Genomic DNA, 15,772 nt, shown 5'->3' with positions numbered 1-15,772 from the left:
TAGATCTCAACACCTTTGAAAATAATCTTTAATTTTTATGTTTTTTTACTTTTTTTTTATGCATTATTATTTTCTCTTATCTTATAAAAGTGGGAAATTCATTTGAAATTTTTTGTTGATATTTTTAAGAGAATTTTGCTAAAATTTTAATTTAATACCTTTATTTTTTAAAATTAATTATGATTTTATAAGGCCAATTGAATCTCAATTTAACTTTAAAAATCTTGAACTTCTTTGCTGTTTAAATTTGAGACATAAATTATAAGGAAAAAGTTATATCATGGATTAAAAAAAAAAAACACTTTGGCGTGGAATTAATAGAATTATTTATTGAAACAAAAAAAATGTTGAGGTTTAATTTAAATGTTTTTTTTTTTTTTGGTGGAAAAAAATGGAATGATGTTTCACTAAATTATAACACGTGGAGTAATGCATCCCCGAAACACTTCAAGACATTTCCCCACAGGATCCCCTCTCCACATTTCAATCTCTCACGAGCAACCCATAGCCCCTACCTTCCAGCCGGACCTCCCCATAAAGTCCACAGCCACCAGTCTCCGAACGGCCCACTTTAGGTCTCTGGGTCAGTTTGAACCGTTATCTCTCTCTCATATTTGACTGTTGTGTGATAGCTTGATTTGATCCTGAGTTCACGAATGGAGTTTTCTGTTTCAGTGTGAATTATGCTTAATCTGACTCTATTATGTTTCTTTCTGAGAATCATTTTCTGGGTTGAGTTTACTTTAGTTTTGGCTTTTGGGTTTTTATGCTATCGTTCATCCAATGACATTTCTGAGTAAAAAAAAATCGTTTCTTTAGTCATAACCCACACCTGATATAACCACATAGCTAGCTAGGCTAGGCTCCTTATTTATGGACAAGAACTTTTTTTTTTTTTTTTTTTTTTTCTTTCCAGCTTTATCTTCATGTAAGGTTCTGATCTATAATCTATTATATAGTTTTTGCTATGCCTAAAAAACCTGATTTTTAAGAGTAAAGAGTAAAGACCCATCTATAAATCTAAGTATTTACTGTATATGGATATGTCTTAATTGTTTAAGACCCACCTTTAAATTTTGAGTGCGTTTGTATAAACTGTTAGAAAACTGTGTTTTGGGTTTAAAATGAGTGTTTGTAAAATAGCTACAAGGATTTGTGTTTGCAAAACAGAGTTTTGGGTATTAAAAATGCTCTTTTAATCTCCCAAATCACCTAACCAAACGGAACCTTGCTCTGTAGTGTACCATGTATATGTTTTTTAGTTTTTTGAACTTTCAATTGGAGGTTGTTGTTTGAGTTGTTTGTGGTTTATTCTAATAATAACCTGTCTGTAATACCCACATTTTTCCGGCTACTTCCTTTTGGGTACCTTTTCTTTGATTCAGGTAAGAAAAAATTAGGCTGTTCTTTATTGGTTATAACATGTATTTCATTGGACTAATATTATTACAGGAGCAAGCAATACAATAGCAGAGAAGGTGAGATCAATCATCGAATACTTCGAGTAAGCAATCCAACAATGGTGTTTATGAGGGGTGAGCCACTGGTGGCAAAGCTGGCAGTGTTGGCCAAGTACGTGGTTCTTCCGGGAGCCATGGCGGCTGCTGTCATTTACTCTCCTCCTGGTTACGCATCCTACTACAACCCCACCAAGTATGAGAAGTCGTCGAAATAGATCTCAGTCAGTCATTTCCTTCTTCCTCTCTTAATCTTTTTTCTTATTTTTAATAGATTTATAGGGTTAGGGTTTTTGTGAATAGTTGTATTGTATGTGCTAAACTGCTAATTTCCAAGACTTGTTATTTGAGGTTGCGTTTGTGTGTGGTAAATGGTAATGACTGTCTTGGATGACATGTGAGAATGGAATTTAATTTTTAAATAATATGCTCCTATTCACAAATTGTACATGGCTCAATTTCTTGATTTTTAGTTACACAAAGTTTGTGCTTGAGATATTCTGTTCCCACCTTATAAGCCTGCTTTCCCCACCTAAGGTGCAAAATATACAAAAAGGTTTCATTTAATTTTGAAAATGGTGAGTTTGGGCTACTGTAGGATGAGGTACTGATAGATTCCTTATCTTCACTAAATTTGGGCCACAAGTAAGATATATAGAAAAGCTTGGGGCTTGTTAATGATTATTTGAGGTGATTTGTGATCCTACAGTCTGTCTCAGCTTGAGGGTTATGCTCAACGTATGGTTCAATAAAGTTGTTGAGGGCAAAAAAAAAAAAAAAAATTGCCTGTGTTTAGGGCAGCTCAAATGGACGATGGTAGGGTAATTTGTATTTTTTGGTTTGACTTCAAGTATAGACCACATGGATTAAATTCAACACTGTCATTGTATATAATTGGTTTCAAAGCCTTTGATGTATATGGAATGTGCTCTCTTTCTCTCAGTGTCTGTGTGAGTGGTTGATTTACTTCCTCTACATATAACATAACGCAGAGGAAAGTGTCTGGTTACTAAAAAAAAATCACTTACCTTGTAGCATCTCATGTACTATCAAACATGATGTTGTTTGGAACCTTTCTAAACATTGAGGTTTTTGTATGAATGAATTAGATGGCACTCTCCTCTGATGAATAAACATGGGGATGACAGTAGAGATTCTGCGGAAAGTAGCCAATCAGTTGAGGATTGTCAGTAACTTTTCGTTATATATATATTGCTTGGCTCTGAATCCAACTGTGAGACTACTTGTATGCAAGAAAGACTTCTAATTCTTTAAAAACAAGCCTTTTATCCTTCATATATCCATCCCTTTTAGGAGAGACTCATTGCCATCAATCTATCTCTAAAGTATGACCCTTCCTTCGCCAATTCCTAGATTCATTTATAGTAACCATGTTCTGTACTGGAGAAAACATGGAATTAAGGCGTTAGAAATAGCAGCAGAATCAGCTTGTTTCAGCGTTAGGTTCTTGTTTACTACATGGTTTATGAGATTAAATTGGCAAATGATATGTCCTGGAGTTCCATTAAATCTGCTTTAATCTTATGGGAGTCTTTGGAGTTAAGTATTTTGATTAGGATTTAGGGTTATTTCAACACAGAAAACATTTTTCATTTTCCTTATCTTTTTGCCAGTTTGTTTTATTTATGAAATTTGTATTTTGGGCGTACTTTGCCTTTTCATAATCTCTACAATGAAAGGGTTCTTGATTGGTTTTGGCGAACAGCCGTCCCTGTTTTTTGTTGTTGTTCAAGTTTGTAAGTACACTTCACTTTTGACTAATTGCGAATCTTCTCTTCTTACAGGGGCATATTGATCGCTTAGGCATGCATGCTTGCAAATATGCAATACCTTTGGGAAAAGGTGTTATCTAAATAATTCTCTTGACCTAATAATTGTTGAATCTCATGTGTATTTGGAGAGATGAATGCATGTTGTTTTTGTTTGAAGAACTTTGAGGAGTAGTTCTCTTCTTCTTCATTTTTTTTTTTTTTTTTTTTTTTTTTTTTTTTTTTTTTTTGTGCGTGTGTGTGGCTTTCCCACAATTAATTGATTTCTAATCAAGACAAGATTGTTCTGTTTTAATATCATGGAATGTATGAATGCTCAAATTTAGAATAGCTTTGATTGTTTGTGTCGTTACATGAACTTAAGTTACAGGGTAGATTGTAGAGTGGCTAACTGTTTTTTTTTTTTTTTTTTGATGAGAAAAACTTCATTGATACTGAAATTGGAAAACAACAAAGGGAGCTAAGTTATACCCCAGACTAGGTACATTCTAGATGGTGGATCATCGCCGCGGGTGGTGGGGGGTACAACCCTTCCACACCTGATTTGCTCCACTACATTTGGCATAATGAGCAAGTTCATGGGCTAACTTTGAAATGTTTTAATATTGTATAGTAAATTTCGCGTCATAGTGGAGCCACCATCACAGTATAACTTTGCGCCCCAATGTGCCCTAGCACAGAACAAAAAATCGAATCTGGAAGCCTAAAGATCAAATACTGCACCTGTTTTCAATTGAAGACGCGATTTTATGAGTGGTAACATGGTGTCCAATAACCCCGTGTACCCTGCCTGGTTTAATATGACATTTTATCATTGTTATAGAACATAGGAAAAGCAAGAACAAAGAGGCAGGAGTCATAAAAATGAGAATGGGACAGTTGTGCTTCTGTTTCTTGGTCTCAGATGTAGAAAGGTTGCGCACATACAATAGAAGGATTTTACTAATATTACTATGAAAAAGAGTCGTACCATGCTCTGATAATGAAATTTAAGAAACAATGATTTTATTATATTTTAGCCGCCTGTTAACTTTCCGAGACAATTGGTGATGATAAAAGTCATTTACTGCCCTAAGTTTTGTTGACAATGTATGTATTTTTATCATTGCCTAAGAAATTCAAAGGAAAGTTAAGAATAATTGGATGGAGTTGCATAACCATATAAACTATTAAACTTGAACTCAATTGGTCAATGTGTACTTAATCAATATGGAAAACAAGTTTTTATTACTTTGTTAGCAACTCTAGATGATTGGCTTAACTTTCACCACTTCGTCGATTATCATAGGATAGAGTAGCAAAACATTTTTCTTTGTTCTAGAAAATTAGGTTTGATCTTTCTTTACTTATCAAAATTTAAAAGAATGTAATTTTCACATTCAGATAGAAGGGAAAAATAAATGCAAATTTCCATGGTATTATCGTGCTTGTGCAAACAAGATTTTTGTTATGAAATTCGTAGTTTTTTCATAAATATAGAACCACCGTAACGTTGAACTCCGAAGGAGCATCTAGTATCTACGCCTTTACAGGCTATGATGATTCCACCACCTGATTACCTCTAGACGATTTTGGCGGAGCACCTCAAACATGTATTAACCGAATGAGAATTCTTCTTAGAAATACAAATACATCATACCGTTCAAAAGGAGTGTTAATGTGTTCCCAATTTGTTACAGTGGCGTACAAATGGTTGAGCAAAATCTAGCTCTCTTTTCTTAATGGCAACTTCAGACACCCACAACTCTCAGAAAAAAAAAAAAGCAACTAGCAGAATCAGAAATTTATTTCAACATAAAGCCTTGAGTAAAAAGGATTTACTTGACATATCAATGTCCATACTTAAGAGATGGAGTGGACGTTTAGCTCCACGTCCATTTTCAGGAAACACATTCCCCAGAGAAGAAATGATTCTGTGGAGCAATACTAGCTACTTTTTAGGTAACTTTTTAATCAAGACAAAAATAGCTACCTTTAAAATGGCAAATTTATTTTAGGTACAAAAGATTTTCCTTGAGACAATCTTACATGCCAACATCCTAAAATAACTAGCTCATTTTCGTCACTCTCAAAGAAGGAACAAGAATCTAGGGCAATCATATACATATATGGGCACAATACCAACTCCATCACTGCACATTACTGATTTTTGAATGACTGCAAAACAATGCACAGGTAATGTTATTAGATATAGAATCCAAAACAACTGAATAATATTTCAAATCAAATGAGAGCATCAAATCCAACCTCAAAATTCTTAGAGAATTCCTTCACCTGCTCGGTGACATCTCGCTGCTTCGAAGCAGCTGCATGAACAAACCATCACCCAGTGATTAAATAATGCTCAGAAGTGCAGACTAATGGAAACTACAATTATTGGAAAAACAGGAAACATACCCTTCTTTATCATTTCATCGATATTCTTTGATGTTCTCACAGCAAACCTCTGGAATGCGTGACTAAAAAACCAAAAAAAAAATTATATTAAAAACATAAGGAATCACCAGTTAAGCTAGAATGCAAGCACCCAATTAAACAATCATTGAAAAATAAAAGCAAAAAGCCTCAGCCCTTAGTTTTTTAATAGTTGCAGTCATCTAAGCAATCAGTACAAGCCTACGATAGGGTCATCATAGGCAGCAGATATGGAGGAGAAATATATATCTCAATATTTAATCTTCCAGCAACATTGTGAATTTGGGGAAATGGAGAATCAAAGAATTAAAATAAAAAAAAGGAAGAAAGAAACAAATGATCAACACAACAGTACTCAAACTTCCCATGTAGCAGTGCTTCACATGTAATAATGCAAATCAGTGAGGAACAGACTAGTCCCAAATAGCCTATGAGAAAGCTTTAAAAATAAAATTCCAACATTCAGGGTTCCAACAGTCATTAGTTAACAGATATGCAAATGCATTATGCTTCATCCAATCAAACAAAGAATATCAATAATAACAACCACCGTATGAAAAATAAAATAAAAAGCCTCAGCCCTTAGTTGTTTAATTGTTGCAGTCATCTATGCAATCAGTACAAGCCTACGATAGGGTCATCCTTGGCAGCAGATACAGAGGAGAAAAATTAGATGATTGGGGGTGGGGACAACTAAATAACATATATCAAGTGAAGTGGGATTCTTGTTCTTGTATATCATTGACACCTGTGTATCAGTGACATCCTTAAAGAGCCATTACTTTAATAGACATTTTCTAACATCACAAGATTTCTACTTAAGAGACATAATTCACATGTCCAGTGAAACATGACCCAACTCCACCTTAAAAAGTTGAAGGTCGAACTCATGACCACGTGCTCTGATACCATAACTTGTCCTAGAAGCTTAAGGAGAGAACTTAAACCATTATTAGATTAAGATATTAGGAAATTGTGAATTTAATCATTTAACCCACGTGTCAGTGTCATTTACACCCTAACATTGCCATTTGCTTAGCAATCTTCTAAAGTCAAAATATCAAAATCTACACAGAAGCATATAAATTAAAAATTCATGGAAACAGGAATATCAACATTCAATCTTCCACTAAAATGACAAAGATTGGTTGAAATGAAGAATCAAATATAAATTTCAAAATCATGATTATCAAAGCAAAATTTTTCAAACTTCCTAAGCTTGCAGTGCCCATTAATTTTGCACACCGTGGATCAAACAAGATCGGATAATTTGAGCTTCTTTTGCTTCAAATGAACGAGCCAACCGGTAACAGTTTAGTCCCGGTGGCCAGAGAAAGAAGCTTCTATCACACACACACACGTGACAAGCTCTATGAATTTAATCATTCTCCCATTATTTGCTTAAGCTATTAGGAAATAGTGAATTTTATCACTTAGCCATTATTCTAAATTATGTCTCCAAGTGTCATTTACATCTTAATACTGCCATTAAGATCATAATCTACTCAGAATCAAATAAATCAAAAGTTCACCGAAACTCAAATCTCAATATTAATTGGTTGAAATGAAGAATCAAATAATAATGATAAACCAAATAACATCATAATCACAATCATCAAGAAAAAAATTTCTCAAATTTCGTGCGCCGCAGATCAATCCAAATCAGATACTTTGAATTTCTTTAGCTTCAAGGGAACAAGCCAATCGGTAACAGTTTACTCCCGGTGGCCAGTGAAAGAAGCTTAGATTCACACACACATATATATAATAAACGACAAGCTCTATGAAATAAACGACAATGTACCTGTTGGCAAGTTTGTCAACAACAAGCTCATTGAGAACGTAAGACATAGCTCTACCAAATATATTTCCACCAGCCATGATCGAATCGTATTTTTCAGTAAGCTAAATAAAAAACACACACAGTCAGTACCAAACAAGTAATAGAGATCGAAAAATTTCAAGTACCAAACCCTAGAAATACTAAACCCTATAAATGGAAGTCCAGAATCGAAATAGATCGAAGAAATTGAAAAGCTAAAACAGTGGATTAGAAAGAAACCCTAGGGAATTTAAAGAATTGTTTGGAAACTGAGAAATGAAAGTGTAAGAGAGTTCGATCGATTTTTCACCTGAGAAGTATTGGCAAGGAGAAGAAAGAGAGAAAAATCTTTTCTATCTTCTCGAACAAGCCAGGAACTAGTATTGCGGCGTAAGGCATTATTTGTGAGGGTCGTTTATATAGGCGACATTTCTTTGAGATTGAATGGGCTAGGGTGGCCTAAGGCCCATGGGCCCAATCTCTTGGCCCATATTCTGATAAAACTTGCCTCTAAAAAAATAAAAAAAATGTTTTTGACAATTTTTATTATGTGGTTGTTCTTGTTCATAAGAGATAAAACCATTTACGAGTAATAAATAAATTATATTATTATTTATTAAGTAGGTTGTGGGGCCTAATAAATTATGGGCCCGACCGGCCCGCTTGCTCATGGGGAGTCCACAGGCCCAAGCTCAAAAATAAGAAGCACTAAAAGGACCGGAGATATGGTCGAGGACAGCTTAGTCCTCGGCAGACCCAAAGTCTCATTGATGAAAGGGGTATACGAGCAAACTTTAAAAATCAAAAAATATCTCAGGGAAGTTGTCCTTAATACCCTTCATTGATAAGACTCTGTACCTAACAGAACCAGATTCTTAGGCTTTATCAAACCATCCCCAACAATTCTGGGATTAGACTGACGGGACAAATAGCAGTCCTAAAAAAAAGTTTACCCTACACGTGGACGAGGGACAGCGAACGTAGGCTAGTATAAAGGAGAAGATAAACTAATCAGAAAGAGGGGGATCCCATCTCACTTCCTGGGAAAAACTCCAGGCATGAGAATGCCCGGACAATATATGCACACCACCACGAAAAACCCACCGTCGGGTAACCGGAGAAAGAAATTAGTGCTCCTCGGACATGATCCGAGGGGTCCAATCCCTCAAGTTACAAAGCTGTAGGGCTTGGATATCCAGGCTGAAGCCTTTTCTTATCTGAGTTTCCCTAAAGTCCGGTTTGGACCAACGCCCTGTGACCAAACGCTAGCCTTTTAAGCCCACTCTCTACAAATCTTATTGTGAGGGATCCTTCACGTGCGAGCCCAACGTCGTTGTTGGGCCGTTTGAGAATCGTGTCCCTACATAGGTCATATGACTAAAATATGAGTGAATATTTCTTTGAATTGTCATATCGTGAGTTGGACAAACTTTCTTTCAAGCCCACTCTCTACAAATCTTATTGTGAGGGATCCTTCACGTGCGAGCCCAACGTCGTTGTTGGGCCGTTTGAGAATCGTGTCCCTACATAGGTTATATGACTAAAATATGAGTGAATATTTCTTTGAATTGTCATATCGTGAGTTGGACAAACTTTCTTTCAAGCTGGTTTAAAGAAATATTCTATCAATTTTTTTTATTTTTTATTTTTTATGAATTAAGTACATTTTAAAATGTATAGGGGTGATTTCATATAAAAAAAATTTCAAACTAAAACAGATTTAAAATTATTAGTACATATTAAAACTTCTCAAAAAGAGTTTCAAATTAAATCTTAGATTTTTAATATCATATTGACTTTAATCCTCAGTCAAACTTAAAAATTAGATCCAAAAATTTTGGGATTTAAATGGATATAATTTTAAAGTCCAAAGCTTGATTTTTAAATTAATTAAATTATAAGGTTTAATTTGTAAATCTTAAATTGCAGGCTTTGATTTGAAAATTTTGAAATTATAAGAACAATTGGCCAAGTAGATAGTTTAAGATATAATTTACTTTTTTTAATTATAAAATAACTTCTCCATAACTAGGTCATTTTCTTGAAATAACTAAAAATTTATTACAAGCACCTTCATGTGATTTTTTATTTGTTGTTTTTTTTCCTGAAATATTTTCTCAAGCATGTATTTAAGCATGTGATTTCAGAAAAAATTCTAATTTTTTTTCATAAGAAAAAATCCTAATTGATAAGACAGTTTGGGTTGCACTTTCAAAATTTTGGCATGTATAGTTGACTGAAAGTATTATTTTTGTTATTGGATAAAGCATACTATACCTGCATAGATTTTGTGAGCTACTTGGATAAAATGTTTTCAATTTTCATGTCAACTTCGTTTAAGATATCACAGAATAGCTATGATGTCACTTGATTTATCTCCACTAATATTTTTTTATTGATTGTTTTATATCCAACGGTATTCACATTCTTTCACATCATGTTTTCAATATTTTTTCATATATTGTGTATAAAAATGTGGATATTTGGTGTGTAAGTATGGACATTGTGCAAATTATTTCATATAAAAAAGTAAAAAGTATGAAACAATAAGTTCCATTTGAGTGTATCCGGACTCTCATAGAATAATCCCTTTTCTATCACCTATAAATGTTAGTCTATAATTGAGGTGTACTAATTAATAATTATATGATTGGAAGCTAGACTTTCTTAAAATTTCAAGATTTATCATCATATATTCAAATTTAACTATACTATGCATGTTGCTTTGTGTCCATCTGGCATCCTGTATTGAAACCATACCTTTTTTTTAAGTATAGTTTTTCTAAATCTCTTGTTTTCTAAATATACAGTTTTTCGAAGAAACAATTTTCAAAAAGCTGAGAAATAAGTTATATCAAGCGGACACTTAAACCTAGTTTGCAGCGCAAGAGCACATTGAAATAATTTAGATTCTATAATTGGCATGGAGCCCCCCTTCAACTATTCCTATCACCACTATGAAAATCCATATATACCAATATACCATGTTGCTAATCATTTTCTTTTTTGAGAAGTTTCCATGTTCCTAAACATTCACCGCACAATTTATAGGTAAGACAATCATGCCTTATGGCCACAGGAGCTGTATGTTTTGGTGAATGAACGAATGGAAATTTTTTATAATACCAAAATAAAATGGTTCACACTGAAAATGCTTTGCTATACAATTCAAATGTAAGGATGAAACCAAACAATCAGGACATCAAGAAGAAGGCAAAGCTAGAATTGATGCCTTGTTTTGCGACATAAACCACATGGATCTTTGTCCATTTTTTTGAATCCATGCTGCTACAAATGTGCCAAAAATATTTGATTCCATGTGTCTGGGACTCCAGGCAAACACCAATGAATGCAATCTGCATGGTGCATTGGGTCAGCTCTCTCTTCTTTATTTAACAATCTACCTCCAGTCTCTGTGTAAATTGATGAGTGAGCATCGATTCTGTACTCAGAAATTTGTGTTACGTTGAGGAATGTAACTGGGACTTTCATTTTTCCCACCACACTGTTTACCACACTCATTATCCGCTTGTCGGAACCGGTTCCCCAATGTTTCTTTTTCATGACTGGCTTTGTCTCGTTGAAACATTTAAGTCCACCCTTGCGGTTCCAGTCTTCGCTTCTGAAGAGACGAGATTTGAATTGTGAGTACAATCACATTATAAGAAGAAAGTATGATATATGCTTGTGTTAATTTGATCATTATATAGAAATTGTTTTTGACTCTCAATCGTGTAAATTCCATGTGAGAATTGAAATTGAATGTACATTCTTAAAGTTGAAATTTGTTCAGAAAAATGCAGTGGTAGATGTAGATGAGAGATGCAAGTGATCCAGAGGGCTTGGATTGGTATAAGATGTCCAATTTGACATTGAACAAGAAGTTCTGGTTTCTTTAGTTCCTAAGATTTGAAGTAGCCATCGAAAAACTTGTTTTAATTATGCTACCGCCAATCTTAAATGAGAAAGAAAAGTGGATTTTAATTAGTTTAAAAAGTAAAAAATCTTACTGTCGTTGAATAAGTGATATAGATTTAAATTTTACCTACACTAAAAGAGCAATTGGTGTCTTAGTCTAATATTAAAAAGTAATTATTATAGAACAGACATCAGAGATTCAGAAGTTTCAAATTCTAGAGAGAGAGAGAGAGAGGTAGACCTTGTGTGAGTTGGGGACATGGTAGTGAAGAAGACACGAGTCTTGTTGGGATTAACAGTGGAGTCAACCCAATTGGCCCAGGTCTTCAAACCAATTCTGTAAGCAACTGGTGCATCCAACTCTTCATACCCTTCCTCCCCATTTGAAAATGATCCCCATCTGCATTCAATTGGACATTTTTAACACGAAAGCCACTCATTATTTTGAATAATTCAAGGAAAAGAATGATGCATAATAACTCAAAATTTGTTCAATCAATAAAATAAGTTCCAAAACTCACAGTGATTTAATTCTAAGACCACTCATCCACCAAACATAAGTATTGAACACAAGGATATCCACTCCTAACCAGTGTTTTGCATGTTTGGAAACAGAATCCACTTTTAGTATTCTCTGCTTTGGATCTCCTATAATACGTTCATCGGAATTGGACTCCACAAGAAATGGGGCCCAATAGAATTCAATAGTAGCATTATATTCCTGAAAAATATTGGTGGAAAGAAGGTTAGCTTTTATTTTGCTTTAGCACATCATAATTTGCTCGAATTAGAAACACCTATATATAAAGGTTGTTCATAGATGCCTTTTTTAGCTTTTGCTTTTTCCTGCTACAAAAATCAATTGTCTATACCTTGGCTTTGAAGACTGAATGAGAACGGCCCGGTTTCATGGACTTCTTGTCCTCAGGTATGATGGATTCGACCATACAGACTAAGGATTGCCATTGGCCTCGTTGTAGTGAATCTCCTACAAACAGTAGCCTCTTGTCTCGCAGTTTCTTAAGAGCAAGTTCTTGATTGAATCTACGTTTTAAGACATCAATGATAGCAGTAAAAAGAGAATTTTGGTCAAGAGTCTTGTGGTTCAATGACATTGTCCAGTTCTTATCATTAAAAACTCGGTAAGAAAAAGATAGAAGACATAGAATTCCATGCATTAGTATGTGAATGTGAGAATGCACATAAATCAGAATATGGTGCACTTAATTAGAAAACAATTCAGTTCCTGCTCAAAGTTTTCAAAAAAAAAGAAAAAAAAGAAAAGAAAAGAAAAGTGAAAACATATTTTTGTTGTCTTCTAAAACTTTAATGTACATGAATTATGGGTTTTAAACTTAATGAGAAAACAATTCTTTTCATTTTTCAAAATTTCAGAGAAAACAAATCAATGTAAAGATCTTTTTGGTGTTTTAATTTGTAAAAAAGTTGAAAACTATAATGCATGAGTTAAAGTTGTTAGAAACCGATAAAAACAATAAAACACCAAAGCAAGTCTCATTTACAAAACCATGCATTTTCTATTTTTTGTTTTACAAAACAAAAACTGTTTTAAAAAAATAATAGCCAATCAGAAACATGCATTGTATAACAGAATATTAAACTGTTGTACTTATCAACCTAGGCAAAGTACAATCTTCTGGCTGCCATTCCCAGTGCCGATAATCAGAATCCAGCCTTCCATTCTTGACACAAGAAACTTGCCTATCCAGATATGGGCAACTTATATCTGAGTAGAAGGGTTTAATTGAACGGTTAAACACCCACTTTCCATTAGCAACATTGCACTCTTCAGGGTCGAACTGAAATCTATCATCTACAAGGGACTCATCCACATTATTCTCTGCAGTTTTATCTTCTGTAGGAATATAACACGACAACATTAGAATAATCAATGATATAATCTTTAACAGGAAAGTATTGGCAACAATCAAGTCTAAAAGACTAATACGGATCAATGTGTCACTTGTATTCTTTTCTGTCATTCTATTGAATTCAACAGGAAACTATCAGTAAATAGAAAACCAGTTGTGGACTTAACTGGATTTTATGGCAGTGTTTTTTCTGGAACAGGATTTGATCTTGAAAATGGATGTGGGAGAAAGAAAAGTAATTGTTTCTGTGTAGAGGAGAACTAAGATGGCAAAAGCACAGACAATGGCAATAATAATGGGAAGAAGTGGCCTTCCTCTAGGGGGTTTCATTGTGCCTGAACTAGAAGGTGCTATGCTCATTGGAGGAGGGTGATTGGTGAAGAAAGATTAATGTTAAAATAAAGCTTATCAACTTGTGCAACAGAATGATGAAGACTTTGAGAGACGTTTATGAGTAACATATTTTATAGGGTTTTGAGTAAGAGTAAAGCTAAAGCCATGTATATATGGTTGGGTATTTAACCTATTTCAAAGTATAATGGAGGTTAGAGCGAATAAGTTGAAAGGCTAACATCTTGAGCTCTTTTTTTCTTCGCCCATAGTGGAATCTTAAAAGATGTTCCAACTACTGTGCCATGGCCATGGTATTGACCCTTTAGAATCAATATTAGGTGGGAATAGTAACCAGTCGCTGCAAAGAGTACTGTTAGAGCTCAGAGGAAGCTATCTCTCTCTCTTATGACTTCTATATAGTTCTATTCACATATCATTTTTAGCAATAGTAAAAAAATTTCTACCTTATTTTTTTTTCCATAATAGTAGATATTGACTCTTGTCCTTAAAAGATTCAGGGTCACTGTCAAATAATGCCCGGGGGCTTATCAGTTATCACTGACTAATGAGGAGCCTGCCGGTAAGGTACATGGAATATGAGAAACACCCAAAATTTTTCATAATTTTTTTGCACAATTGATTTGGTAATGGATAAAGATTGGCTACAAACCACAATTCCTAGTAAAAAAATTAACATTATTACATATTTTGAAAATTTAACCATTGAATTATATGTTTTTTTATGTTCTTAACATGCATATCAAATTTGTTGAATATGTGATTGAGAAAGAAGACATGAAGACAAAGAAAGAAGAACGACACAGCAGCTGTGTTAATGATCTAAACGACAGACTGCACAAGGAAAAGAAGAAAGGAAAGATAAAAGGAAAAACGACATCACTCAGCTTAAGTGATGGCACGTGAGACAGCAAACACGTGAGAGTGTTAAGGAGTGTACAGCTGTATTATTAAGAGTTAGTTAGTCTGTTAGTCTGTTAAGAGTTGGTTAGATTATTGGTTTTCCCTCTCTTAGCTCTGTTAACCCGTGTATATAAGCAGAGCATCAGTGTAAAACAATTTAATTCCATTTTCTCATTTTAATCAATTCCAGAATATATTTTCTCTCTCAAATAGTTTCCAGAAGCTTTTCTTAATATGGTATCAGAGCTTCGATAGTTCATCAATGGCTTCCGTCTCTAACGCTGCTTCAGATTCTGAAACTCTTCCAAACGCTTCTGGTACTGAGAATCGTAGATCATCCAATCAAGCTCCTTCAATGGATGATGCGAATACCAATCCTTCGAGCCCTTATTTCATTCCACCATCTGATGTTGTTCTGGTTTCTCAACCGTTGATCGGTCCAGAAAATTATCTCAGTTGGTCGAGGGCTATATTTCTATCTCTCAGTGGTAGGAACAAATTTGGCTTTCTTGATGGTTCAATCTCTACACCTGATCTCTCCCATCCTCTGTATAATGCATGGCACAGAGCAAACACTACGATCCTTTCATGGATGGTGAATTCCTTGAGCAAGGATCTAGCTACCAGTGTTATGTATATTCACACTGCAAGGGAATTATGGATTGACATGCGTGACAGATTTTCTCAGCCAAATGTTCCAAGATTCTTTGAAATTCAGAAAGAAATTTCGAAACTTTCACAAGGTTCCTTATCGGTGAGTTCCTATTTCACTAAGTTCAAGATTTTATGGGATGAACTTGTGCATTTTCAGTCTTTTTCTGCCTGCACTTGTATTTGCACTTGTGGTTCTCAAAGAAATCAATTGTGTGCTCAGCAAAAGGATCAAGTTTTTCGATTCCTTATGGGACTCAATGACAGTTACTCCACTGTTACTAGTCATATTTTAATTACTGAGCCATTACCTGCTTTGAACAAAGCATATTCCTTAATTTTGCAAGAAGAAAAGCGCAGGCAAGTTGGTCAAGCTGATTTGGTCATTGAACCAACAGCTTTATATGCTAATAACCCTAATTCAAAGGGGTATCAAGGTCATCAAGGATGGAATCAAGTTCATCAAGGCTGGAATCAGGGTGTACCTCAGGGTAATCAAGGGGGAAAGAATGGCAATGCAAAGAAGGAAAGGCCTGTGTGCACTCACTGTGGACTTGTTGGTCATGTAGCAGA

At 34.6% G+C, this 15,772-nt stretch overlaps 2 protein-coding genes across 5 annotated transcripts; one reads left to right on the top strand and one right to left on the bottom strand.

The window, feature by feature from the left end:
• The first annotated feature begins 396 nt into the window (after positions 1–396).
• LOC126692406 (uncharacterized) lies at positions 397–3,577 on the top strand. 4 transcript variants are annotated; one of them, XM_050388003.1, is made up of 3 exons: positions 397–575; positions 1,453–1,653; positions 3,263–3,577. In XM_050388003.1, the coding sequence occupies exons 1-3, from the start codon at positions 430–432 to the stop codon at positions 3,279–3,281; spliced, it is 366 nt and encodes a 121-aa protein (XP_050243960.1). In that variant the 5' UTR covers positions 397–429; the 3' UTR covers positions 3,282–3,577. The 4 variants fall into 4 exon arrangements, 1 of the variants encoding a protein (XP_050243960.1); XR_007645016.1 differs by having other exon boundaries at positions 411–575; positions 1,453–1,681; XR_007645017.1 differs by having other exon boundaries at positions 419–583.
• A 7,006-nt stretch (positions 3,578–10,583) lies between these two features.
• Positions 10,584–13,743, bottom strand: LOC126692404 (protein trichome birefringence-like 3). The gene is made up of 6 exons (XM_050388002.1): positions 13,462–13,743; positions 13,041–13,278; positions 12,275–12,446; positions 11,924–12,123; positions 11,644–11,802; positions 10,584–11,106 (listed from the first exon to the last, which is right to left on the bottom strand). The coding sequence occupies exons 1-6, from the start codon at positions 13,652–13,654 to the stop codon at positions 10,773–10,775; spliced, it is 1,296 nt and encodes a 431-aa protein (XP_050243959.1). The 5' UTR covers positions 13,655–13,743; the 3' UTR covers positions 10,584–10,772.
• Between the last annotated feature and the right edge of the window lie 2,029 nt (positions 13,744–15,772).

The sequence above is a fragment of the Quercus robur genome, chromosome 7 (genome assembly GCF_932294415.1).
Source record: "Quercus robur chromosome 7, dhQueRobu3.1, whole genome shotgun sequence".
In the NCBI taxonomy this organism is placed as follows: Eukaryota; Viridiplantae; Streptophyta; class Magnoliopsida; order Fagales; family Fagaceae; genus Quercus; species Quercus robur.
Note: the sequence above shows the minus strand (reverse complement) of the source record. Positions and strands in the feature narration are given on the sequence as shown.

Excerpts from the sequence above, each read along its gene's own strand:
- LOC126692406 (XM_050388003.1), top strand. The coding sequence starts at position 430 with ATGCATCCCCGAAACACTTCAAGACATTTCCCCACAGGATCCCCTCTC. Across the intron at positions 576-1,452 it reads CTCCGAACGGCCCACTTTAG|GAGCAAGCAATACAATAGCA; the intron begins GTCTCTGGGTCA and ends ATATTATTACAG.
- LOC126692404 (XM_050388002.1), bottom strand. The coding sequence starts at position 13,654 with ATGAGCATAGCACCTTCTAGTTCAGGCACAATGAAACCCCCTAGAGGA. Across the intron at positions 12,447-13,040 it reads GAAGATTGTACTTTGCCTAG|ATTCAATCAAGAACTTGCTC; the intron begins GTTGATAAGTAC and ends CTTAAAACGTAG. Across the intron at positions 11,107-11,643 it reads ATGTCCCCAACTCACACAAG|AAGCGAAGACTGGAACCGCA; the intron begins GTCTACCTCTCT and ends TCGTCTCTTCAG.